This window comes from Peromyscus californicus, unplaced genomic scaffold (assembly GCF_007827085.1).
Source record: "Peromyscus californicus insignis strain IS unplaced genomic scaffold, ASM782708v3 Scaffold_19__1_contigs__length_69161282, whole genome shotgun sequence".
In the NCBI taxonomy this organism is placed as follows: domain Eukaryota; kingdom Metazoa; phylum Chordata; class Mammalia; order Rodentia; family Cricetidae; genus Peromyscus; species Peromyscus californicus.
The window spans coordinates 34736439-34764377 of NW_026294491.1; the positions used below are offsets into that span (position 1 = coordinate 34736439).

Consider the following 27939-nt stretch of genomic DNA (forward strand, 5'->3'; position numbering starts at 1 on the left):
TCAGGTTCATCACGGCAACAACCGAACCAATTTTCTGTGACATACGCTTTTGCTGTCGGCATGGCAAATGGCCTGGCAAAGGTGACGTAAGGCTGGAAGGGTTTCCTTTGGCCCACAGTTTGAAGGTGCCAGTCTGCTATGGCCAGGAAGTAATAATGGTAGTTGCATGGGACAGCCAGTCACCCCACAACCAAGACAAGAACGAGAGAGAGATGAATTTTATTGTCCAGCTCGCTTTTCTCCTTTTTTATTCACTCTGGGATCCCAGCTCGTGGGATGGTACTACTCACATTCAGTTAAACCACCTCTTCCATTAAACCTTTCTGGAAACATGTCATAGACACACCCAGAGGTGTGTTTCCATGGTGATTCTAAATCCAATCAACTTAACAAAAAAGTAATAATCATGAGTACATACTAAAAGTATTACAAAAAAAATTGATACGATGTTTGGAGTGTCCTTCAAAGTAATGTTATAGAAGAGAAAGGAGATAGATATGTGTCGATCTAAAATTGCTAGCCATGTGCTGGTCATTCTTGAACCTAAGTAAGGAATGCATAGAGCTTCATTCCATTAGTTTCTCTGCTCTGAGAACTATTTGAAATATTCCATACTAAAATGATCAAAAGGTAATGCTACCTCTGTTCTTTCCCTTCAAAAATAAGTGTTGGTGATAAGTCCTGTTAGCTCTTCTGGGGAAGAGGAATTGGAATGGTACTTGGCAGTCAGTACACAAGGAGGTCTCAGAAGTATGTGCCAGTGGTGGAGTGTAACAGCAAGGAAAACCAGCTGAGGCTTAGTCTGATGATGAAAAAACAGGGCAGTGGTGGCATATGCCTTTATTTTTATTTTATTTTATTTTTTTCGAGACAGGGTTTCTCTGTGTAGCTTTGCGCCTTTCCTGGAACTCCGCTTTGGAGACCAGGCTGGCCTCGAACTCACAGAGATCCACTTGCCTCTGCCTCCCGAGTGCTGGGATTAAAGGTGTGCGCCACCACCGCCCGGCGGCATATGCCTTTAATCCCAACACCCTGGAGGCAGAGGCAGGTGGATCTCTGTCTGGTCTACAAAGCGAGTTCCAGGATAGTCAAGGCTGCAGAGAAACTTTCTCTCAGAAAAAAAAAAGAAAAAGTAAAAAAAAAAACAAAAAAACCAAGAAGTTGTGCTGGGCCCAAGAGTTCAACAGCAACGAGGCTTGTCCTGTGAGCCAGTTTGGCTTTTTTGAGCAAGTGTTTGATTAATCATGGGTCCTTTACTGTGGAATAGTGTTTCACTCATATAAGAAGCTCACCATACTGCTAGTTGAGGTAGGCCTGTGAAAAGAGCAACCCAGTAATCCTGGCCATTGTGAAGGCCCTAAACCCTATTTGGAAATCAGTATCAGTAGCCTGAAAATACTGTGTGTGCATATTGTGCTCTAGGAAGACGGAAGCAGAAAGGGCCTCTGCTAGCCTCCAGTCAATGAAGACAGGTTCTACAGAGAAAGAGCTGAGGGGTTAAAACATTGAGACCAAGGTAGCGTTTGCCAGAACAAGAGGCAGAAGGAGGAGGTCATTTCAGGAAGAAGGAAATAATGTTTCAGACGGCATGAAACCACAGTGATGTGTTCTGGGAACTACAAATATCTGCACGGCTGGAACATAAAGTCGGGGGTTCTAGAGCTTGTTCCTCAGACTGCAACATACAACCTTATTCTGGGTCTAAAACAAAGGAAAGGCCTTAAGCTCAAAATCCTATTGGCCTTTAAAAAGTCCTTTACTGGGGCAGGGGAGATGGCTCAGCGGTTAAGAGCACTGGTTCTTCCAGAGAACCCAGGTTCAATTCCAAGTACCCACATGTTGGCTTGCAACAGTCTGTAACTCCAGTTTCAGGGATAACCAAGGGCATCGGTGTACAGGCAGATATGCAGGCAAAACACTCATACACATAAAATAAAAATAAATAATTTCCTTTAGTAATGGGAGTGGGAGAAGAGAGTCAACTTCAAAGCTGGAACTCGGGCTGTATTTCAGACCACAGATGCAATCCAAAAGACAAAGAGGAGCAGAGAGGGTTTAAGGTCCGACATAAAACACATGGTCTGAGCAGCAACAACCGATTTCCTTGTAATTATAGACCCTTGTACAAAGAAGGAAGAGAAATGAGTCAATCATAAATCAAAGCGCTAAACTTCATTTCCAGTTCCTTAGTGGTTTGCTTGGTGGAAAATAGATGAACAAAATATGATTTCACGGACAACACAGCTTATTGCCACACAAAGGGAACTTTTGGCCTTTTGCTCACACTATTTAAAACAGGGAGAATAACATGAAAGAACCTCACGGGGAACACACTTAGCAGATGAGGCACAACCACATAGTGTGTGAGTTTTGAAATCCTGATCCGGTTGCTCCATCAGCACAGAAGCAGGCCTCTTCTGAAAGTCCAGTCTAATTAAAGACCTGACGCACCTTTATGTAAGTGGTTCTCAGGAGAAACTGGTTTGACCAATTCAGCAGAGATCTGTGAGGGTACCTGAGGCCCCTCAGAGCTAGAGGATAATGTGAGTGGGTAAGTCAGGCTTGGGTGATGAATTGAAGGTCTGTCACAGCATATTTCTCTGTGTGTGTGTGTGTGTGTGTGTGTGTGTGTGTGTGTGTGTGTGTGTTCAGAGAAATGCCTGACAATGTATAGCTATGCTGTAAGCTCTTAAAGTGTCCAATTCTTAGGTTTAAATGTATTTTGGTATTCAGTAGCTCATATAGGATGGGATATTTTAAATGCATTTTGATATTTGGTAGCTCATATATGATGTATGATGTCACCGCGGCGGGAAGGAGAGATCTCATCTATTGGGGTCTAGTCAGACTTTCATATTCTTCGAAGAAAGGGGAAACACCTTTCAAATTCGGGGAGATGCTCTACCACTGAGCATTGCAAACCTCAGCTCTACCCGCCCCCCACCCCAAGTTTTTACCAAAGAGTTATCATAAATGCACTTAACTACGTTAAGTGTGTTCAAGAATCATTTAATGGCACACAAAAACTACCCACCCACCATGTTATGATAGGACTATTTATCAGCCAGCATTTATTTCCAAACAAGTCCTTTCCGCCCCCCTTTTTCTTTTGATTCATATAGCACCTTCGTCTTCATCCAAATAGAAGCCTACACGCTACACATAAACTAACAGAAAGGGTTGACGCGAACCCTTGAGAGATGAGCACCAAAGAATCAACGAAGTTGGTAACAAAAGGCATCCGGACAACACGAGGGCGGCTTTGTCTTCGTTGTTGTTGTTGTTTTAAGTGGTTTAGATAGCCAGGCCTTGGCCGTGTGCCTTGCGCAGTCAACTCCACCCTCTTGAGAGATTTTACACAACCGCAGTCCCACGCTTGCCTGCCCGAACCACACAAATTTCCCCAGACTTGGGGACTGTAGATGTCCGGTTGCACAAGACACATTGGCATCGGCAAGCTGCAGCACGGCCGCCCACAGCCGCGCCCCCCGCCCCCCCCCCCAGGCACAGACCCTTGCGCCTGCGCACACCTTAGGGCCGCGGGCAGGGCCCCACCCCTTCCGTCTCGCCACGCCCTCCCGCTCCCGCCCCTCCAGGTGCGCGTGCGCCGCGGGCCCGCCCCCGCCGCGATCAGCGGTGTCTCTCGCGAGCGGCGGCCGCCTCCTCAGAGCTGCGGGTCGGCCTGGAGCGAGCAGGGTCGCCCGGCGCTCGCTCGCTCGCTCTCTTCCTCCGCAGCCCGGCCGGGCGGCCATGGCGGCGCGACGACGGCGGCGGCCCACGGCTGGCGTGGGAGCCCGGGACACGCTCACGCTGCTGGCGCTGGCCTTGTGCGCCCCCGGGGTGGGTGGCGGGGCGCTCGAGTGGTACTCGGCCGTGGTGAGCATCGAGTACGTGGACCCGCAGTCGAACATGACGGTGTGGAGCGTGTCCGAGAGCGGCCGCTTCGGCGATAGCTCGCCCCGGGAGGACAGGCAGGGCCTGGTGGGCGTCCCGCGCGCCGAGGGGGACAAGGAGGGCTGCGCGCCCGACACGCGCTTCGTGGCGCCCGGCAGCCTGGGCGCCGCGCCCTGGGTCGCGCTGGTGGCGCGCGGCGGCTGCACCTTCAAGGACAAGGTGCTGGCGGCGGCGCGGAGGAACGCCTCGGCGGTGGTGGTGTACAACCTGGAGCGCCACGGGAACGCCACCGAGCCCATGTCGCACGCGGGTGAGCAGGCCGGGGGGGGGGGTGCAGGGGCGAGCCTGGTGGCTTCCCCGGTGGTGTGGAGAGGAAAGTGCGTGCACACACTGGATGGGAGCTTCTCCTCGGGAGGGTGAGAAAGAAGGCAGGGGAGTAGCGAAGAAACTCCGCAGGAGGAAGCTCCTACCGCTTGCAAAAAGACTCCAGATTCCTAATCACGGGGTCACTTAAGGTCGAGTTACCGTTTCCCAAAGTTGGTTGCGTGGTGAGTGTGTGGGAGTGGAGGGAGACCCTTCCCCATGCGCGCTCCAGGGTCGCATTGCCCATTCACCAACCTAGCGTGATGGCTTGGTGGCTCTCTGGTTTCTTCACTTTTGACCAGGCGTATCTGAATGTTTCAGAACCCTGAATCGGAAAACCTGGTAGCAAGCACGACACCTGCTTGTCTCTGGCGACACACGTAGGGCGATCGCACTTGCTCATTGTATTTGGACAGTTCGGAGTTCAGATGAAATCTTTTTACTGTATTCATTGAAGAAAAGACCTTGCTCTCTTAGTCAGGAGGCCGGTCCTAAACACACCATTCCAGGGACAGCAGGTTGCATGTACTTCAGACAAGGATGAGTTTGCACAATGCCATCCGTGGGACAGAGTTCTCTCCGGGGGGGACCCAGAATTTGATCGTATTTCTGTTGTGCTACTAAGATCACATTAGCTTTAAGGCATCACACAGTTGACTCATTCTGCATTTCCGGTGATTACCGTTTTTGTTTCTGCTGCTACTAAGTCAGACATCCTTTTCCTGTACTGTATTTGTTGTTGTTCTGTTTTGGCATGAATGCAACACAGAATGTATAAAGACAGAAAATGACATTGGATTTGGCCATTTTTTATAGGTTGGGAATGATGGCCATTTGATGGCAAGGAAGTGACCTCCATTTATAGATCAATTTTTTTCCCCCTTTTTTTTCCGAGACAGGGTTTCTCTGTGTAGCTTTGCGCCTTTCCTGGAGCTCACTTGGTAGCCCAGGCTGGCCTCGAACTCACAGAGATCCGCCTGGCTCTGCCTCCCGAGTGCTGGGATTAAAGGCGTGCGCCACCACCGCCCGGCTAGATCAACTCTTTTTCAGGAATGTTGACTCCGGGTTAGCAGAGAAATGGGTTCAGACCGTAGGAGCATGGTAGGGTGGAGGAGGAGGAGGAGGTAAGGAGACTTTGAAATTTCATGAAAGTAATCGGCTCGAATGGAGAAACCCTGAAGAAGTTGGGTCTTTGAGACTATGAAGTTTGTTTGGCTGCAGACAGTGGTGGGTGAGAATGAGTACAGATGTCCCTGTGGTGGTGGTGGTGGTGGGTCAGCTGCAGTTAGTCTAGTGATTACAAATTGGCCTAATTGTCATTGTACACACGGCCTGTTTCCAGAAGACTCAGGAAAGCTCCTAGCATTACAGATGTAGCCCATACGCAGCATTCCCAAGTTCAGTTCTGTCAGTGAAAAGAGGTCTGTGCTGGACCTGATTCCTTGATGGTGGGTGTGTGCATTTTTGGATGCATACACATCTTAATGTCGACTTTTTCTTTCAAATGGCAGACTCACCACCCTACAATTTTCTAACTCTACCCTACTGCATTTTTTGATAATGACATTAGCATCCTCCCAAGCAGACAACACTTGTTCTAACCATGGCTCAGCAACCTTTCTTGTTTATATTGTTGACATATATAATTTATCTGGACTCAGAAAAGCACCTCAGCGATGTTAATTAGAAACATCGGTGGAGGGACACTTCTGTTCTCATTATCTGCCTCCTTTCTAAGCATGATAATAATTCTGATTTTTTTTAAAGGGAGGATTAGCACCTTTTGAAAAATGTATGAAAGTGCACACATTAAAAAATGTGATGCAGCGAGTGACTGACTCTTCCTGAGGGCCCTTTAAGGTAGATCCCTAACTCCACCGTCCAGTAAGGAAACATACTCAAAAGCATTTTAATACAAGTCCAGATTGCTTGGTGACCTATATGATATCTAGCTGCATTCCTGTCTTCCCACATTCTAGGTGCCTTCTGCACAGTTGTGACAACCAGAAATGCCTTGAGTTTTGGCCAGAACTTCAGGGGACAACAATATTATCTAGCATTTTGAACCACTGACCTAAAAGAATATGAATTGTAGTAGTGTAGTTAACAAGGAAGAAAAGCTGGAAACAAATGTAGACCCTTGGGCTGTAGAGACTGCAGAGGTGGAAAGGTTGACTCACAGAATGGAGCCCATGTGGGTACCAGGGATGACAGTGGCAGCAGCACTTTGAGAATAGAGTTAAGAAGATGGGGCTGGGCAGTGGTGGCACACAACTTTAATCCCAGCACTCTGGAGGCAGAGACAAGCAGGTCTCTATGAGTTGGAGGCCAGCCTGATCTATGGAGCGAGTTCCAAGACATCTGGGTCTACACAGAGAAACCCTGTCTCAAAAAACAAACAAAAAGAAGAAGATGGGAGAAGCCAACTTTGACAGACTATATTTGAACTTGAGCGGAATATTTATTGAGCTGTGTACACTTAGGTTGGTTTCCTCTGTTTAGTCAGAATGTAGCTGAAGCCAGGAAAATCCACTGATTCCACTGTTCTTAGTGCTGATGTGTAACAGTGGATTTCTATCAACAGGTAGAGGTGTGCTTCTGAAACTGAATACTGATCATCTTCCTAAGTTGTGGGGAGAATTACTCCCCAGTTCTTCTGAAACCCATTTTTCCTCTCACTGGAATCTGGCTTTAGATAACTTTTAAAATTTAATCATTACGGAAACTGAGGATTTTAAAAGAATCCTCGCCTTAAGATAGATCATACTCTCTCAGAACAGCAGTAAGGACTTAGAGCTGTGCTAATGTTCTGTTTTTAGCAGACTTCAGTTTGCCAGCTGCTTTGGATCAAGTATTGTACTCGGTTGGAGTTGGAAATGCCTAAGATGAATGGCTGCCTATGAAGGGTTTATGGTCTGTCAGTAGTGATAAGCATAACTTTCCAGGCAGAAGAGTCTAAACTTCACTATATGCACAGGTGCTTAGAAAGCCTAAAGGATGCTGAAAGGTGTCGAAATTATCTTGACCAAGATAGGTAAAAATAGATAACAGTCAAATCGTTACGGTCTTGGTGTTGACCTTACTGTAGTTATTGTAGCTTAAGTAACATGCACCTCTAGGTGAAATTTTGGCACAGCCTTTTAAGAACAGCATTTTACATCCTTGAATGTTGTTTGCTAAGTGCGAAACAATTGGCAAAGGGCAGGAAAAAGGGATCGAATTGAAATAAAAGGATTTCAGAGGTAGAGAAGAAATACCCCCACTTAGTCAGCCAATTAATCTGTTTACCTGAATGTTTCTGCAGACATTTAGAAAAAGCTTACAGTGGTGATGCTACATTACAAACTTTAAAGATAGCTCAAGTCTTTTAAGATACCTGAAAATGGCCAGGCGGTCATGGCACAAGCCTTTAATCCCAGCATTTGGGAGGAAGAACCAGGCGGATCTCTGTGAGTTTGAGGTCAGCATGGTCTACAGAGGGAGATCCATGACAGGCACCAAAACTACACAGAGAAACCCTGTCTTGAAAAACCAAAAAAACAAAATTTAACAACAAAAAAGATTCCTAAAAATGGCCACAATATTGTAATGATGGGACCCATTGAGACTTTTAATTAAAATTTCACTGTGATTAGTTCTAAGAACCTAGTCTTGGAAAAAATGAAAAGAAATACCCAACTTTAGAGAAGCTATATATTAAGAGGTATTCATTTTGTACCAGCAGTGCATGTTAAATGGTCTTTATGCATAGTCAGTTATTGATTATCTGTAAAACTGTGCTCTCAACTGATCTACAACTTTAATTTGAATTTAAAATGTATCTTGGTGCTCTAAGGAGCCAGAAGTGGCACCCTAATAGACTCATAGAGGATGGGGCCAACTAGGACAGTTCCCTGGAAAGATTGACTTGATGGGCAGGTTCAGGACATTAGGGAGTTATGTATATGTGTGGTAGGTGGGCTATAGGACTTCCATGTAGCAGGAGTAATGTTGCAAAAGGCTGAAAGGTCTGAAGTGAACTAACATGGAAAAGCTGCAAGAGTTCTCAGTAAGTGTTCAGTAGTAGTTTCAACAAATCCGTTTTCGGGGGAGAGGTAGTGGTGGTGAAGTTTGTGTTGTTTTGTGTTTGTATGTTTACTTGTGATGGGGTCTTGCTAAGTAGCTCATGCCGGTCCTTAACTCATGATCTTCTTATCTTAGTTTCCCAAGTGCTGGGGTTATAGACATGAATTATCATACTGGCCAGCTTTTTTTTATTGGTTTATTTTTATGTATATGAGTGTTTTGTCTGCGTGTATGGAAGTGCACCACATGCGTGGCTGGTGCCTGTGGAGGCCGGATGAGGGCGCTGGAGTTACAGTGGCTTTAAGTCACTGTGGGGGTCCTGGGAATCGCCAGGTCCTCTGCTAAAGAGCAGCAAGTTCTCTTAACCCCTGAGCCATCACTCCAGGTCTCCCCCAACCCCAATATTTTTGACTAAACCAATCATACACAAATATTTATAATTATATAGTGCCCAATTGTGAATTGTGTTGTCCTCCTTCACCCTAGCCAACCATTCAAACATTTCTGTTTCGTATAACAAGACATTCCAGAGTATTTCCTCTACTGTAATTCTCCTTACTAGGTAATTTCAGCTGTAGTCCTGGAAGATAAGCTAGTTTTTCCAATCCATTCATTCATGAAGAAACCTTCCACGGGCCATCCATGGTCCATGCCACAAAAACCTGATAAACTGAACAGGTAGTACTTGTCTAATCTAATGAGGAGCGACCTATGAAGAAATCAGACAAGATGTGTGAAAGGAGGCCTATCTGAGGCTGGAAAGATGGCTCCGTGGTTAAAAGTGAGTATTGCTTTTGCAGAGGCCCCTCATTTCAGTTCCCAAAACCCATGCTAGATGACTCAGTGCCAGTAATTCCAGCTCCAGAGAATCTGGTTCCTTCTTCTGGCCTCCTTGGGCAGGCACCTCAGTTGCATGCATGTGTGTGTGTGTGTACAACACACAGTTCAATAAAATTGATAACTACAAGTAGAGCAAGAGTCGCTATAGAACTTAAGCTGAGTTTGCACTAAATCTCGGTTTGTTGAGGATTCCCTAGGGGAATAGAAGTGGCTAGAATGTGGCACTTTATTTCTAAAAAAGAAAACCTGAAAGTTTGGGAGGTTCTGCTACTGAAACCTCAAGATCAGTTATTGCTGTTAAATTAGTTTTCTCCACCAGAAATTCAATCTACTACTTTAAATATTTCAGTAGTCCTTATCTCCTTCAAGACAATACTGAAGTAGACTTTAGTTTCCTTGGGAGGAGAAATGGTACATTACATTCATAAGTTTTGATACTAAATTTTGAAGTTACTGTTCAAGTGGTAATCCTTTACAACTCTGTTTAGCTTTTGACAAGGTAGCAAGAGGAGCACAAAAAATTTGAGAAGGAAATGGAAACCATTTTATTTTTGGCATAGGAACATTTGAAATTCTGTTACTGGTAATTTGGCCTGCTAAAAATACTATTCTGTATCTGCTACTCAACAAAGAGATTTATGATGCTGCTGTGTACAATGACATTGTGCTCAGTGTAAGACAAAAATAAAACAGAAACTGCCCTTAGGGAGCTTCCTGCCTAATGGGAAGGTGTAGAGATTACTTTGTGGGTGAGATTGTGCAAGATGACCTTTTTATAATCAAGCAAGAATGATAGCAACACTAAGCCCTGGGGAAGAAAAAGAATTCCACAGCTTATTTCTTATATTTCAAGTCTCTATGCCTCCTGTGAAGAAATTCACCTGTTTGGCTGAGATCTTTCTCTCTCTGCCAGTGTACACACAGTTGTACAAAATTACTTGAGCAGATTAGCTCTTGTGGATTGGACCAGAGAGCCAGTGATTTGACAGGCAATAAAGTCTGGGGGAGTGTGATAGATGTGCTTGGTGTCCCTTACCTTGTGCACGAACTTACTTCAGAGCTAGTTCATCTGCCTGCCCCAGCTTTGAGACTTGTTCTTGGCATATTGATCAGACTGGCCTTGGGAACTCCTCTGTCCTAGCCTCCTGAGTAGCTGTGAAAAATGAATAAGTCACAGGGTAAAAAAAGTCATCACTGAGTTTTGTCAATTTAAAATAGGTCTTGGAAGCAGTCTTGCCACCCAAACTGTTGAATAACGAACTATCCCCAGTCCATCACACTGCCTCTACAGGCTACAGCTTTTTAAAAAATACTTTGATTTCTTTCTCACTCATTAAGCTAAGTGTACGCTTTTCTCATTTTGCCTAATTTTTCATTTTCCTCTTCGTTCAACATAATGCCTGTTTTTAATAACTTGCCAAGCTGGACTCATCACCTTCTCAAATATAAATATTTAAAAGGTTTAGTTTCTTTGGAGTTTCTTATCTGCGTGCTACTATTTGTACATCATGTATGTTATTTGTGCATCAGTGCCCACAGAGACTAGAAGAGGACATTGCATCTCCAGAAACTGGAGTTATATAAACAGTTGCAAGCTTCATGTGGGTGCTGAGATTTAAACCTGGGTCCTCTGGAACAAGACGCAGTGTTCTTAACCACTGAGCCATATTTCTAGTCCCTCAGATATGATTCTATGATCATTTTATGACCTAGAAAAATTCCTTTCCTTTGGTTCATTAAACTTTCTCTGTTCTTGAAGATAAAGTGTAAATGTGCCTCTCAGGGAAAGATTTCCCTCTACTCCAAACAAGATTATCCCTCATAAGTCTAGTTCTTTATTCTACTTGCTTATTAAATAAGTGGCAGCCCAAAGAAGAATCATTCTTAAACTAATTAACAATGACAGAAAAAAAAAAAAAAGGAAGAAGAATCATTTTCAGAGAGCAGTTTGTCCAGGAATACACAGGTCTCCTCAGGCAGTGAACAAAATGAGATTTGAGCCCAGGTCTGGCTCTGCAACCACACACCCTGTGGAGAAGGTTCAAGAAATGAATACTGCCTTGGACATAAAACTTTCAGACCCTGATGAGAACCAGCATTTCCAGGTGGTAGCATTGAACAACTCCCTGAAGATTTCTGAGTCCACAGCTGTAGAATAACAATATGGCAGCTTTCTGCTTTAAATGATATGTTCTATAATGGAGGGTTTCCCCACACACCCTGTCTCTCATTGTCACAAAAAATGGCACCAGAAATTGTTACCAGCTGGTAGTATAGAAGCCATTTGGGATTCTGTATGAAAGCTTTTAACCAAGATGGCAGAATTATACCATTGTTTCTATTTGAAATGTTCTGCAAGTTTCTTTTTCTTTTTCTTTTTTTTTTTTTTTTTAATTAAAAGGGCTTTTAGCTTGTACCTTGTCATAGTACATGGGTTATAGCCATGTCATAGTTGTTGTTATCTATGTTTCTGGACTGCTGAATATTTTCCTAAAGGTAGTCAATACCTGCCTCTCAGTGTATTTCCCAGTGACAGCAGGGTCGTTAATGAACATGCTGTAAAACCATAGTTTCCTCTAGTTAGCCTCAAACTGGTTCCAGTATCATCTTGCAGACAGAAGCCACCTTAGAAAGGTGCCCTTCTGGCACTTCAGAAACAAAGTTCCTGTGGCTAAGATCATAGTGGATATGCTCTAGACTATGTGTCTCAACAAGATAAAATAGTCTATGCTTTGTTCTCACCAGATGAATGAAAAAAAATGAGAACATGATGCTCCAAGGAATGATTGAGGAGAAGATGTATTGTAGATATGAGAGAGAGCCCAGACAGAGGCATCTGGAAGGGTCCAGACTAAACTGGGCTATGAAGAGGAGAAAATGGGGAGAGCAAGAGAGGAAGAGGAAAGAAGACAGAGAGGGACCGGAAGCCAAGAGGCCGGGAGAGAGCCAGGAGTCCAAGAGCACCAAAGAGAACATGTAGCCAAAATGGCTAGGTTTTATAGGAAAAGAGAAGCTGGGGAAAGGGAAGCAAAGTCAGGTGCTGGAAAGGTTTGGGTAGGAGGTGAGATATGCCAATCTCTGTGACTCTGTAGCAGGTGCTTGTGAGTAGGGAGAGACTGGTGGCCAGGGTCCGCTTTGATGTGTTCAATAGTCACCTCAGCCCGTTTTTCCCGGGTTTCTTTGAGACCTAACACATTATACTATCTATCATAGGACTTGTGTGGTGCAGAATTTCTACTTAGACCTTCTGCTCTGCAAAGTGAGACAACTCCCACTCCATCCATCCAGAAGCCAGTCAGACAACTCCCTGGAGATGTCTAAGGATAGCATACTGTCCACACTTTACCTGTTGCTTCTTCTCTTGAGTGCAGACCATGCTAACAGCTACTGTTGGACCCTGTGCACATACTCTAATGTTAGAGCCCTGTTACTTTGATGGACATTTAGACTGTGACAGCGGGTACTTAGGGGAAAATGACAAATCAAGAAGAGGCATAAGGAACAGACTTGTTGGAAAAGGGGGGGCCACCAAACAATTGCCCTTATTTACATATGCCATCAGTATGCCACATTTCACTGTGGTAGTAGGCAGTAGGCTCCTGGCTTTTCCCAGGAAAGAGGTGATTTTTTTAAAAAAAGAATTATTTATTATTTTTATGTTTATGTATTTGTGGTGTCATGAATTTTTTGTGCCATATGTGAACAAGTGCCCACAGGGGCCAGAGGACATCAGAGCCCCTTGAACTAGAGTTACGGTAACTGAAAGTACTACAAAAGTGGGATTTTTTTTTTTTTTTAATTTTTAAAATCTGTTAAACTGAGGCTAGAGCTAGAGAAAGAACTGATTTTTGAGACACTTTACTGCAAAACTTGTTCTCATGTGGAAGAAATGATTTTTTTGTGCCTCCAAACGATCTCAGACTTGGCAGGGCTCTTTTAAAACAGAAAGCACCTAGTATCTTTGAAGACCTGATGGATCTCTTTAGGTCTGTCTTGCAGCCAGTTCTTCATGCCTGCTTCCCACCTCTCTTTGTTACTGGGGACTGAAACTGGGCTCTTAGGCATTAGTTCGTCTCATTCGGATAGCATGCAATAAACACATTTTTAGAGAAGGTAGTTGGGTTTAAATCCTGCCTCTCCCATCCATGCTGAGCACACATTGTATCATTAAGCTGTTTCCCGGCCCCTTAAACACTAGTCTTGTTTATCCTTTTTCACTTAGATTGGTTTAACTTCAACTTGGTTGAAAACTAACTGAAGGAGAAAATTCAGTATACTGATTTGGCATTGATAACTGGATGTTAAACTTTTTTCCTGGTCCTGGAGATAGAAATCAGCCTTGGGCCTAGTAGGTGTGCACTCACTGCTAACCCATTCCCCCAGCTCTAAACTTTTTAAAGCAAGGACAGTGGTAAGTAGGACAGTAACGGTTTCCAATTAATGCCACCTTATTTTGGTTTCTGTGCTTGAAACTTTGGGAAGGGGATAGTGAAAAAATTCATGAGTTTTCTGAAAGGAAGCTTTTAAAATTTTTGCCAGACATGGTAATGCATATTTAGTCCCAGTACTCAGGAGGCAGAGGTAGGAGGAATTTAAGGTCTGCTATGAGACATTGTCTTAAAAAAGAAAAAGAAGCCGGGCGGTGGTGGCACACGCCTTTCATCCCAGCACTCGGGAGGCAGAGGCAGGCGGATCTCTGTGAGTTCGAGGCCAGCCTGGGCTACCAAGTGAGTTCCAGGAGAGGTGCAAAGCTACACAGAGAAACCCTGTCTCGAAAAACCAGAAAAAAAAAAAAAAAGAAAAAGAAAATATTCAACATCAAAAAGAGCCTCATGCCTAATACGGCAACCACAAAATAAAAAATTTTAAAAAGTGGTAGTGATCACAATAGAGTTCTCATATTCCCTTTTTTCTTTTTTTTTCCTGGTTTTTTGAGACAGGCTTTCTCTGTGTAGCCCTTGGCTGCCCTGGAACATTCATAGTCATAAGTGAAATTAACCTGTATGATTCTTTTGCTTTTTATTACCATGTTTGGTTTTTAATACCTTTTTATAGTGCTGGAATTTGAACACAGGGCCTTGTACATGCGAGGCAGGTGCTCTGCCATTGAGCCACATCTGCAGCTGTTGGGGTGGTTGTTTTGGGAGGGCGGAGGCACAACACGGTCTCACTGTCTAGCCAGGCTGGCCTTCACTTACTGTATAATCCAGGCTTATCTTTTAACTGAAGCCAACTATCTCCGCCTCTGGGTTAAAGGCTTTTACCACCATGCCTGGCTTAGAAAAAATTGTAAGTAGCCTTTTAATTAGCTATGGAACAGTTTCAATACCATTAGTATTTTGTGCTTCTTAAAGGTCTAATGATAGATTCATTTGGGAATCTAAATGGTATCCTAGCTTTTCAGAAAATAGTTCATAGTGATTTTCCTAATTTCAATCAGCCTGTTTTCTCTTTTGGAACCAGTTTTGGCAATTGATGTTTTACTATATTACTCATTTTTATTGAAGTTTTCAAATGTATTTGATGTATTGAAGAACATACTCTTAATTTTATCTAACTTTTGTTCATTTCTTTGTTCTTTTGTGCAGGGACAGGAAAGACAGTCGTCATTATGATTAGCTACCCAAAAGGACGAGAAATTTTTGAGCTGGTGCAAAAAGGAATTCCAGTAAAAATGAGCATAGCAATTGGTACCCGTCATATGCAAGAATTCATCAGTGGTCAGTCTGTGGTGTTTGTGGCCATTGCTTTCATCACGATGATGATTATCTCATTAGCATGGCTAATATTCTATTATATACAGCGTTTCCTATATACTGGCTCACAGTTTGGAAGTCAGGTAGTTATGGATAACTATTCATTTTAATTTATGCAGTTTGGTTCATTTTAAATGATAGCTCATAAATACATTCTATGTACTACTTGAAGTTACATTTAATCGCACTAATTTCAGTTTGCTTATTTGAGTATTCCTCACTTTGATGAATTTTTTAATTGGAATGTATTTTTAAGTCTAGGTTACTTTTTGTACATTTGGTTCCTGCAGGTACCTGTACCCTCTTTGTCTTCTTGTAGACAGAGGATTAGCAGAAGGGCATGTGACAGAAAGAGCATATATAACCCTGTTCTCTAGCTTGGCATAAGGTTGAGGAGCAAAGAGGAATGGCCTGCTCTGTCTGCACTATAGTAGCTGATAAGCTATTTATCTGAAGGCAAGCCCTTTCTTGAACAGAGAGAAGAGCCAGAGGCTTCCAGTGGCATACTCAGTCCTAATGCACAATAGACTTCCTGGTCTGATAACTAGGCAGGGCTCTTCTCTTAGGGACTATTGATGGAGAGTGAATTGGTACCTTCTTCCTGGGCTTCATTATTTTCTTGCCAATGTTTAAGTGTAAGAATTGTTTTCTGGAAGTTGAAAGTGTGGCCAAACGTCAGCACATGTTTAGAGTGCTAGGAGTTTCTGAGTTCCATTCCAACATCACAAAAGTGGCGGGGGGGGGGGGGGGGGTGTGCAGGGGTGTTCTTTCTCAGATACAGAATTCAAAGCAACTATTGCTGGGCTAGGGATACAGCCCTGTGGTGTAGGGTACTTGTTTAGCATGTGTGAGGCCCTCGACTTCATTGCAAATAAGCAAGTAAGTAAGTAAACAGATATATTCTTAGCTGGGCATGGTAGCTCATGCCTATAACCTTGGTATTTGGGAAGCTGAGGCAGAGGGTGCTGTGATCTTAAGGCCAATCAGGACTTGAAAGAAAGAAAGAGAGAGAGAGAGAGAAAAAAAGCTTACCAAGTAGCTTATAAGTTATATGGTTCTTTTATATATCAAAAGTTTTTTCTAAGTTATTTTCATAGTAATCATTTAACTTTGTTTTGCTAATGAAAACTTTTCTGTTTTGTTTACATTGTATTTTACGGGTTATTTTTTAAAGACTATTTTAATAATACTGTTTTTCTCCCCAAGAATCATAGAAAGGAAACTAAGAAAGTTATTGGCCAGCTTCCACTACATACTGTAAAGCATGGAGAGAAGGTAATACTTGGATTGTGCTTTGTTTGGGGTCCAGACAGGAGGATGTTTGTGTCTTTGGGAAGTCTTTTCTCTCCAGTCTACTGTTGAGCAGTAACAAGCGTGTGAGCTTTGTTAAGCCTTCATATGTCTGTTCCAATAGTTTAAAGAAAGGCTGGCAGAGATGGAATGAATGAAGAGGCCCTTTAGAGCGGTCGTCAGTCACATGGCTGTTTAAAGGAATTACTATTACCGTCCAGGTCTGTGTCTCAATAGTAAAGTCCTGAATTGACCCCAGCACCCCACCTCCCAAAAAGGTTAAATGAATTACACTGAATTTAAAAGATAGTTCCTACATTGTATGTACTCAGTGACAACAATGTGTCAATATTCCTGTCACTGAAAGTTCCATTGGGCCAAAGTAAATGACGATAAAGATGCTGTGAATTCTAAGACTATGTGCACATTCTCTCAAAGCCCCTCAGTTACAGGGAGAATACTGAACATTTGTAGAGGAGAGAGAAAGCATATTTTTTAAACTATACTTTTAAAAGGGAACCTTTCTGACATACTCAGAGATTGAAAGCATTTAGGGAACAGTGCAAACAAAACCTTACTCCAGAGGCACTGACTCCTCAAGGATACACCCTTAGAAGGGAACTTTGCTAATGTGTAACATTTGATCTTGTAGTGGGCCATCCTCTGCAGTGACATGTTGCCTTATAGCTGTGGGCTGAAGCAGTCGCTTGGATGCTGATTTTATCTTATTAAGCTTTGAGACTCAATCTGTTTCACCTTCCATTCCTCCCTTCCCTTCACGAAAGGAAGACTATAAGAAACTACTTACATCTCTTCCTCTGCCCTACTTAGAGGACTTTTCTTAAAAGACATTAAATTATAGACCTTTTGAGTTTTAAAAATTGAAATCTGTTATCAATGGCTTCTGTGGTATAGTTAGGATTAAGATATGCTCAGGATTGTATGGGTGGGTCATTCCTTCCCCCAATAACTTTTACACTGTAGTATAGTGGAATTTTACTAGTTGGTGCAAAGTACTGATTTCTTATCCCGCAAATCACCAGGAGAGTTTCCATTTAATAATTAGCCATACAGAGTATGTGTAGAGTTTTTCATGGATATTAATAGGAAATTCTTCTGATTTATAAATTAGATGCTAATCTAGGTTGTGAGAATTGATTTCTAAAAATTTATTCTTCAATTCCTTTTCAGGAAGGAAATCAGGACTTTGTACAAACTTAAAATTCTATTGTACCTGCTGCATGTTTTTTTTTTCCCCTCCTTAGCAATAAATCTCATTGCTTACATGTGAGAAGACAGATTCACATGTATAAGTTACTGAACCAAGCCCTTGAGAATACAAGTAAATTGATACTATTTTCTTCCTATACCAGCATTTGTTAAAGTATGATACTAGGAACTTGTTTTAAAATTGTCATAATAATTTTTTAAAAGGTCTCTAAATGGTTTGTGAAGTGTGTACCTGGATATGGAATTTTTACATTGTGAACTTACACAGGAAAATGAATTTTTGCGGTCTGCATCTTATCCATTTCTGGAGACAAGTGATTATATTTTTAATTTTTCTTTTCTTGTGGATTTATTTACAATAATGTATAAGCTTGTAAATTATTAAGGAATTTTAAAATGGTTTCCTGCACAACATGAAATATAAGTGAAATTATTTTGTTACAACGTAGAATTTAAGGGGCTGGAGAGATGGCTCAGTGGTCTAGAGAGTTAACTTGTCTTGCCGAGAACCTGGCTTTGGTTTCCAGCACCCATGTCAGCCCATAACTACCTGTAACTGCAGTTCCAGGGCATCCAGTGCTTTTGGCCTCTGAAGCTTCATACATACATGGTGTGATCTAGTGCTTCTGGCCTCTGAGGCTTTATGCATGCACATGGTGTACATTAACTCATACAAGGACACTACTTATATAAAAATAGTAAGAAAATCTTTTTATAAAATATCACAACATAAAATTTAAAAATGCTGTTAAAGTTCATTTTAATAGTCTTTGATAATGGTATGTACATACTAAATCAGGTTTTTACTGCTTCCTTGTTAATTGCTACACCTGGCTAAGGGTGTGTTTAAATAACAACTCAAGGATAGTGTGGCTGTGTTTCATAATGTGAAGCTGCCAAAATTGCAGCCTCAGAAGCAAATACTGCTTGAGTTCCTGAATCCCTGCCTCAGAATCTCAGCTTTTCCTGGCTACACTGACCCCAACTAACTCACAGAAAGAGTCCATGGCCTATAGACTCTTGATGGAGAAATGTTGCCAACTCTCCCAACCTACAGCCAACAATTTGGTTTTTATACATTTATTCATTTGTTAGGCAAAAGTGGCGACTTGTTCTAATGGAGGGGTTAACACTAATGAAGTAAAATTTCAGATATGTAGCCATTTGTACTTTCTCCAAGTTGTAACTGTTTTAAGAGAGATCCAGATTTCTTTTAAATAATTCTAGAAGATAAATAGTGTCTTTGAATATTTAAGTATTATACTTGAAAATATTTTGTTTAACCATAATAGCAAGCCTGACTGGAGTGCAGCTAACTTCGTAGAGTGTTTCCTGGCATTGATGAAGTCCTGAGTTTGATCTCCAGCCCCATATAAACTTGGCCTGGTGGTTCACTACTATAAGCCATACTTTTGGAAGATGAAGGCAGGGGCATCAGAAAATCAAGGTCACTATTGGCTATACAGTGAACCTGAGGCCAGCCTGAAAACAAGAGACCTTGTCTCAAAAAATGTGTGTGTGTGTGATTTGCATTTCTATAGCCCTCAATAGTCTGTATTTCTTCAAACACTAACATACTATTTAAAACACTGCTTATGTTTGACTAGGCAGACAATGAATTTTTTTTTCTTTTCATTTAGATTCTTTATATAACTGCTTGATATAGTGGTAAGAAGTAAATGCCAAGTATGATTATCTGTGTTTTTAGATCAGGTTGTTCCAGCATAGAGTAGAATCCATTGTTTTAGTCAATTTTCGTTTTTTTCTAACTTATTATTATATGTGTAATGTGTGTGTGTAACTCTTAACTCTCTTTGCAGGGAATTGATATTGATGCTGAGAATTGTGCAGTGTGTATTGAAAACTTTAAAGTAAAGGATGTTATCAGAATCCTGCCATGCAAGTATGAATAAGTTTTTCTTACTAAGATACTAAAAATTACTTACAAGTTTCAGTTTTCTGACAAAAGAGTTCCATGCTTTTCTGATAGGAAGATCTTGTGATCTTTGATTAGCTTATCTTTCATATTGTCTTCAAGACTCCTTAAAATTACTCAGCTTGAGAGACTTCTAGGTGAGCACTAAAATCCATTATATCTTTGTTTTAGATGGCTTTTAGTCTTCCCAAGGCTTGTTTAGACTCTATTGGACACCTGGTGAAGCAGAACACGTGCTTGATTAAAGGAGGAAAGATGAAGGGCCCAGGGCCTTCCGTGACCTGAAAGCAGGCAGTGATCTGCTATTATTTATCCCTGAGTGTGGGTTCCTTTTGAAGCTGTAAAAAATGAGTATTTCTCCCTTTACTCGGGTTCAGTAGCACAGGTGCAGTTTTAACTCTGGGAAGTTGCCATTTCATTTTAATAATCTGCTACTGTAATTGACTTTTTTAAAAGAACTGCTAATCAGCAGAAGAGTTTGTTGTATGTGTGAAAATTAGATTTTTCCAAGTCTGATAAATTTCAATACTTTACATAATTTAGAATCAAGTTACAAGTTAGTGTATTTGCTTTTTTTTTTTTTTACAAAATACTTTACTACGTATATAGTACTTTTTCGTAGATTAAGTTCTTGATACCTCTGTTGAAGAAATAAAAAAATGAGTATCAAAATAATAAGAGTTCACTGAGAAAAGTGTCTGGCTAAAACCTGTCAGCATTTACCTAAGGTCAGCACAGTAGATACTTCATGAATTGAGGTCACTGTGTGATGATCGTGTTCTGCAGAAAAGCAGAAAAGTCGAGTTTTAGGCTGGTTTTAGAGCAGGTCTTTCCCCTTTCAGAGTGATGCTCAAGAGTGCGCAGGAGAGAGGCAGTAGGTATGTGCTGATGTCTGCACTGAGCTTGACTTGACCTCTGCAGATACGCTGTGGTGTGCACATTATTGGGATTTTTATTTTGGTCATTTTTAATATGTTAAACATCTCCCCACAAAACTAGAAGTTTCTTGTTTTTTGAAAAATTCTTCTGGGTCAGTCAGTATTAATTTAAGGTTGAATGATAAGCTGGACTAGACTGATACATAATTAAGAATTGCTATTTTTAGTGGCACTGCAGCTTTTGTTTAATAGAAAAAGTCTTCAAAAGACTAATAACAGAGGCAGAGGCAGTTGGATCTCTGTAGGTTTGAGGCCCAGCCTGGTCTACAAAGCAAGTTCCAGGACAGCCAGGGCTACACAGAGAAACCCTGTCTCAAAAAAAAAAAAAAAAAAAAGAAAAGAGAAAAAAAGAGTAATAATAATGAACAGTTACTAGGTATATACTTATTGTAGACACTGCGAACAGCTCATGGTGTAGGTGCAGAGATTAGGGGAGACACAGCTCCTTGTGGTCATGCTTTTTAGTCACAGCTACTGCTTGAGCCTAATCTGTCTGGCTTCAAAGCCTCTAATTAACTTCACACATAACATGGGAAGGGCAGGAAACCAAGATAAACCAACAAGAAAGGAACGTGTATGTGTCTTCCTGGTAGCAACAGATGTTTATTAAAGAAGGGTTCATAAAGGTACACAAGAGGAAACAACTTCTTCTTCGTGCCGCTCATCAGTATTGTCACTTGAGTCATTTATAGACTTGAAGATATGCTCAGTTTAGGATTAGTTTATTAGTTAGTAGTAAGAGCTTATTCATGGGCTTTACTAGCCTTAGTGGTTTATAAGTGTTCTACTAAGGCACATAAAAATGCTTGGGCGCTGTAGCACATAACTGTAATCCTCGTATTTGGGAGGCAGAGGTAAAGGATTCTAAATCCAAGGTAATCCTGCACTGCATAGCACATTCTAGGCTAGCTTGAATGACATAGCAAGACTCTATCTCAAAAAAATAAAATAGTACACACACAAAAATGTATAACCTGGTATGTGGTAGAAATTGATCCATCCTATTTTGTGGAATGAAGAGAAGCTTTCACTTTTTAAAAACATTTCACTATTAAGTCCAAAATCTATTTAAGTAGAAAATAGAAATGAAAATAGATAAGTGATTAGACTATAATGTTAGTGTACTGTTGTCTAAGTTTTAATAGAGGGATATGTTGGTAAAATGCATTATTTCCTTTATAAGATATGGAAGCATTTATTTTAAGACATTAATACAAACTTAATTTTTTTAGGCATATTTTTCATAGAATATGCATTGACCCATGGCTTTTGGATCACCGAACGTGTCCAATGTGTAAACTTGATGTCATCAAAGCCCTGGGATATTGGGTTTGTTACGTTTTTTGTTTATATTCAATCTCTGCCCCAGTTCTTCCTGAGTATCTCACTTTTATTATGACTAGAGGCAAGAGGAACAGACAGAATGCTCCTTCTGATATCCTTGCTGTTATCTAAAGAAGTTTTCTGTACTAAAAATGAATTTGTAGCCGGGCGGTGGTGGCGCACGCCTTTAATCCCAGCACTCGGGAGGCAGAGGCAGGTGGATCTTTGTGAGTTCGAGGCCAGCCTGGTCTACAGAGCGAGATCCAGGAAAAGGCGCAAAGCTACATAGAGAAACCCTGTCTCAAAAAACCAAAAAAAAAAATGAATTTGTAGAGTAACCCACTAAAATCAGTGAACTGAGTTTATGACAGAAAAAGATGCTAGCATGTGTCCCCAGTTTTTAACTACTTAGAGCATTATAGTTCTGTATACTATAGTTGTGTGTGTGTGTGCGTGTGCGCGTGCATATGCATGTGTATGTTTGGTTTATGTAAACCTGAATCATAGATTCTACATTTTCTGGCTTCAGAGACACATTTTACACATACTATACCCAACAGTTTTTGACATCTGTTTTCACTGTTGCTGGGTTTCACAGTTCATTAGTACAGGATAAACTTGTTCTATATTAAGTTTTGCCCATTATTTTGTGATATTTTGATGGACAAGAATCTTCCTGGAGATACAAGGATAAAATGAAAGAGATTATAACAATAGCTAGCCACATGCTTGCTCCAAGCTTTAAACACATAATTACATTTTATCTTCACATTTATCTTCACAGTCTCTATATGAAGCACTCTTATTATCCCTACTCTATTAATTAGAAACTTAAGCTTAGAGTCGCTGACTTTTCATATAAGGTCTCATAGCTAATTGGTAAGGAACTGGCTTTCAAACATAAGTTATTTCTTCCCTACTTAGAAAAGATATGGGAGAGCTCTTTTTAAATTTTTTGGGTATTGTTGTTGTTTGTTTTTTAGATCTCAAATTATGACTCAAAATACTACTGATTAAAGTATTTTAGATAAAAAATATTTGAAGTGACTAGGAATGTAGCTCAGAGTGCTTGCATACCTTGCATTGAAGCCTCAGATTCAGTTCCCCACAGCACATAAACTGGATAAACTTTAATGGTGTCACTAACAAACTGCCCATGGAACAAGACTGGCTTCATAGGCTGCAGGGGTGCCATCATCTTCTAGCTTGGTATACCTTCAGCAGATACTAAGAGATCTCTTGCTGCTGACATGCCCTGTAGAGTGTTTCACATAGTGGTCCAGGCTGCCCTTGCTATAGTTCCTCAGGGAGGAAAGGTTGGCACCCAGCTGTGCCTTATCCTGCTTTGCCCTGAAATGTGTCTTTCTTACAGAATACCTAAACTTCCTTCAGTCCCTTTGGCCTGGGATAGCCCTAATGAGTTTGGTTCGTGCTCTCTATTATAGAAACCACAGTTCAGCAAGAAGCTGAGCCTGATGGTTCAGAATCTTAAAAGAGATTCATCACAGAGCTTGATGAATTGTTTTCTTGAAAAAAAGTCTTGAACTCCCTTAGGTTTACTTCAAAGCTTGTGCTAAGTTGTTGTCTTTTGAGTGACTCAAAACCAGCTTTTCATCTCTTGACATTTATGTGAGACTGATTTCTGTTCTTAGCTAAGCCAAAGACTTGCACCCTCATACTTTTGCTTAGAGATTATAAGTCCACATATACTCATGTATTAGAAATCAGTTTTCATTTTATATGAAGTTGAATTATTTTCTTGGAGTGTTTATTTCAAGAAGCTAGACTATAGAGAACCAGAGTGTATGACTTACTTTGTGAAGGATGGAAAGTTATTGTAACTTCAAAGCTAAGGATTTGTCTGTCTTTGATGTTTCAATTTTTAGAGGTTTCTGTTCCCTTATAACCACTCAAGAGTCCCAGTGACCCTTTACACAGCCTCTAAAGGCAGTCCTTTGGTTTGAAGCTGTGTCCACTGCATTCATTGGGCAAACAATGCTGTCTAAGAGATGTTAAGCTGAACTTGGCTCAGAGATAAATAAGGTACAGCTCCTTTGCTAGATAAGGACTCTTGAGGATTTCTCTTTCAGGCCAAATGGAGCCAGTACATATCCAGAGATACAGGGAACATGGTAAATGCCATCTGGATCAGAAAAGAAAGATCTTATACTGCCTTTTTGATGTGGAAAGGTGGAGAGAGTATATTTTAGTGTGGGGACTTTGACTGTCACCTCAGTGTCTAATAGGTGGATGGTATGTGCACAGGGATATGAACTATCAGGTTAGAGATTTGTGAAGAGTTGAGTTTGGCAGGTATTTAGAGACACCGGTTGGGATGGGACTGAACAGGAGTTGGCATTGTGACATTACGACAACAGGAATGTTTGCTTGATGTATTATGAGTTGGTGTCAGGAAAGAGTGGTTTGAGTGTCTAGGATGCCAAGTTACTGCTGAGGGAGGAGGGGGTGGCTTTAAAATGCACATAGAGCAGACTAAAGATGTCTGAGAACCCAAGGAGGTCGAGTGCCTCTGACTCCCATGCTCACAAGCCTGCCAGCTGTTAGTCACTTTCCAGCAGTTTCATCTGCCCACGTGCAGCTTTAGCTCTTTGATTAACCAAGAAGCATGTCTGAAACACCCACCCACTCATGTTGAGGCTTAATGTCGTGGTGCTAAAGGAGTCTCTGGCCCTCCTTTCATTATCTTCCTTCAAAGCAGCAGAGAGAAGAGGGAGGGAAGTTGGAGATAAAGCACAGCTGAGAAACTGTATATAAGGAAGAAGTCAGGACTGAGTTTAAACCAAAAACCTGAAGCCTTTAGCTGTTCAGATTCTGTCTGTCTCTGACACCCCAGGGTTGTGCTGAGCCTGGGCTGTCACTAGGGCACCTGGCTGCCTCCCGAGGGGACAGCAGTGAGGCTGCACAAGTTCACACTCTGCAAGAAGACAGTTTCAGGAAAGAGCCACTTTGTGATAAATAGTTTAAAAGGTGAGACACAACTTGCACGAGACTATCTTTAGAGGAAAACAACCAAACTTGGTAGGTCTTAGAAAGCTGCCTATTGCGAAGTAACCCCTTTTATCATGACATTGGATTGAGGAGGTGGTGTGCTTCCCACCAGATTACCTGTAGAGAGTCAAGGATGTCTTGTGTTAACTTACTAGCAAATGACCCCACAGTGTGGTCATGTCACTGAGAAAGTCATTGCCTTTTGTCTACCTCTCAAGGGGGACCCTGAGGATCCACAGGAGTTACCCATTCCAGAAGCTGCTCCGGGAAGTGTTTCTGTTGGGAATCTGAGTATGACATCCCACAATGAGGACAGGAGTGGGGAAAGCAACCTTCCGTCATCTTCCTCAAGTGAGTCTGGGCCACACCGCCCCTGCTTCAAAGAAGATGCCGGGGAAGACACAGCGTTACTAGGTATGTGGCTGCAGTTGTAACACCATGATGTTACCAGTGATGGAGTGGAATGGAAAAGAGAAAAATATAAAAGCATAAATGAAAACTACAGTCCCACACTTAGAGATACCATTTTAACCTTTTGATAAATACATTCTCAAGAACGGGGAAATATCATGTAAATGTTTGGTAAGCTGTTCTTATAATGTATAATGTTCTTTCTCTATCATTGCAAGATAAATTTTTATGACTATCTTCTATTTAAGTTTTTCTTCTGAATTAATTGCTCAATTCATCCCTACTTTTTTTGTGTTTTGTTTGGCTTTCTGTATTCTCATTGTATTGTATAGTTAGCATAGCTCATAGTCTCCTTGCGTCTGCTTCTCAACCCACCTAATTTTTTCATACTAATTCTTAGTTCAAGCTCTGTCTTAGTTACTTTTCTAATGCCATGACAGAACACCATGACCAAGGCAACTTAAAACATTTATTGGGCCGGGCGGCGGTGGTGGCGCACGCCTTTAATCCCAGCACTCGGGAGGCAGAGCCAGGCGGATCTCTGTGAGTTCGAGGCCAGCCTGGGCTACCAAGTGAGTCCCAGGAAAGGCGCAAAGCTACACAGAGAAACCCTGTCTCGAAAAACCAAAAAAAAAAAAACAAACATTTATTGGGGCTCACTCTTCCTGAAGGTTAGAATCCATGACCATGATGGTGGGGAGCATGACAGCAGGCAGGCATGCACTGGCACAGTAGCTGAGAGCTCACATCTCATCCACAAGTTCAAGGCAGAAAGGGAAAGAAAATGGGCTTGGTGCAGAGGTTTCAAACCTCAAAGCCCCACCCCCAGAGACCACCTCCAACAAGGCTAGACCACTGTTCCTCCCAGACAGACAGCTCCACTAGCTGGGGACCAGGTGTTCAGATGTATGCGCCTGTGCGGCATTCTCATTCAAACCACCACAGACTCTTTAGAAAAGAAGCTTTTTTTGTATTGCAGTGGTGTCACTCAAACCTGCAGCTTTGGGCTTAGCCCTTTCTTACAACTTTTTAGAATTTAATTATGAAAATACACAACCTCTGTCATATATTATTATATTGTTATCTTCTCCCTCAGTTTCTTTATTTCTTCTTAGTGTTAGGGATGGAACTCGGGGGTTTGGGGAATACTGAGCACAAACTCTGGCACTCAGCCATCTTCCAGTGCCTAATTTCTGTATCTTTCAGTTTCTTTGTAATTTTTTTGTCTTCTAGCATCTCCTTAGGCCTTTTATGACATGATAAATAGGAAAGTCTTTCTTCTTGGGGTTGGCTATAGAATTATGACTTGTATTTTGCTAATATTTGTGGGGTTTTTTTCCTTTTCTTCAAATTCTTTTTTGAAACAGCATCTTATGTAGACCAGGCTAGCCTCAAACTCCCTAGGTAGCTGAGGATGACCTTGAACTTCTGATTTATCTGACCACCACCTCCCAAGTGCTAAGATTATAGGCATGCGTTACCACCATGGTTTTATGCAGTGCTTGGGATCAAACCCAGGGTTGTGTGCATGCTAAGCAAGCACTCTACCAACTGAGCTACATCCCCATTTCTACCACCTTTTTTAAATTTGTTTTTTTTGTTTTTTGGTTTTTCGAGACAGGGTTTCTCTGTGTAGCTTTGCGCCTTTCCTGGAACTCACTCTGTAGCCCAGGCTGGCCTCGAACTCACAGAGATCCGCCTGGCTCTGCCTCCCGAGTGCTGGGATTAAAGGCGCGCGCCACCACCACCCGGCTTTCTACCACCTTTTAATTAATTTATTCATTGATTTATTGGGGTACCCAGGTGTGCTATTACTCAAGTGTAGAAGTCAGAGGATAACTTTTAAGTAGTCAGTTCTCTCCTCCTACTATGGGTCTCAGGGATCAAACTCAGGTTGTCAGGCTTGGCAGGAAGTACTGAAACATCTTACTGGCCCCCTCTTCTGCATTCTTTAAAGATTAATTAGGAAGTTATTTTGAGCCTGGTGTGATAGTGGTGTGATGTCTTTATACCCAGCACTTGAGAGGCAGAGGCATGTGGATCTTGGTGTGTGTGAGGCCAGCCTGGTCTATGTAGGGAGTTCCAGGCCAGCTAGGACTCATAGTGAGACCCTGTCTCCAAACAAAAGAGGGTGTAGCGATGGCTCCATGGTTAAGAGCACTGGCTGCTCTTCCAGAAGACCTGAGATCATTACCAGCACTCACATGATGGCTCACAACCATCTGTAACTCCAGTTCCTGGAAATTCCATACCCTGTTTGGCCTCTACAGGCACCAGACATGCATGTTATATGTACGTACGTACATACATACATACATACATACATACATACATACATACATACATACATACATACAGGCAAAATACCCATACACATAAAATAAAATTTTATTTTGTCAATTAAAAGACAATCCCACCGCCGGGCGGTGGTGGCGCACGCCTTTAATCCCAGCACTCGGGAGGCAGAGCCAGGCGGATCTCTGTGAGTTCGAGGCCAGCCTGGGCTACCAAGTGAGTTCCAGGAAAGGCGCAAAGCTACACAGAGAAACCCTGTCTCGAAAAACCAAAAAAAAAAAAAAAAAAAAAAGACAATCCCACCAATATTTTAGTAGAATTAATCTATAGATTATTTTAGTTGAGAATAATTGATTCTTCTAACTTTGAATTTGGCCATCCTAGAAGATTTCCAAAACAGTAAGATTCAAATAGAATCAGTGTGTCTTTTAACATGTTTAGGAAAACTTACAGAAACGTTAGAACTTCGGTTTTTATTGTGTACGGATATATGTGTATTGAGAGGGTGGACTGCACATGTGTATGCAAGTGAAAGTGCAGTTGTGCACACTGTTGTGCAGGCCAGAGGTCACCCTCAGGTATCATTCTT

At 41.8% G+C, this 27939-nt stretch overlaps 1 protein-coding gene and 1 non-coding gene across 3 annotated transcripts in view; both read left to right on the forward strand.

Annotated features, from left to right (window-relative positions):
* Positions 1-3609: 3609 nt before the first annotated feature.
* Positions 3610-27939, forward strand: part of Rnf149 (ring finger protein 149) — a 30263-nt gene continuing 5933 nt past the window's right edge. For both annotated transcript variants that reach the window (XR_008219907.1, XM_052745078.1), the window contains exons 1-6: positions 3610-4204; positions 14751-15001; positions 16125-16193; positions 19259-19341; positions 21545-21641; positions 24863-25058. Coding sequence is in view for 1 of the 2 variants with exons in the window: in XM_052745078.1 (XP_052601038.1) it covers positions 3751-4204; positions 14751-15001; positions 16125-16193; positions 19259-19341; positions 21545-21641; positions 24863-25058 (1150 nt within the window). In the remaining variant the exon portion in view is untranslated. The remainder of the gene's footprint in view (positions 4205-14750; positions 15002-16124; positions 16194-19258; positions 19342-21544; positions 21642-24862; positions 25059-27939) is intronic.
* LOC128115118 (small nucleolar RNA SNORA33) lies at positions 7522-7651 on the forward strand. The gene has a single exon (XR_008220011.1). It is a non-coding gene; the product is annotated as a small nucleolar RNA SNORA33 (small nucleolar RNA).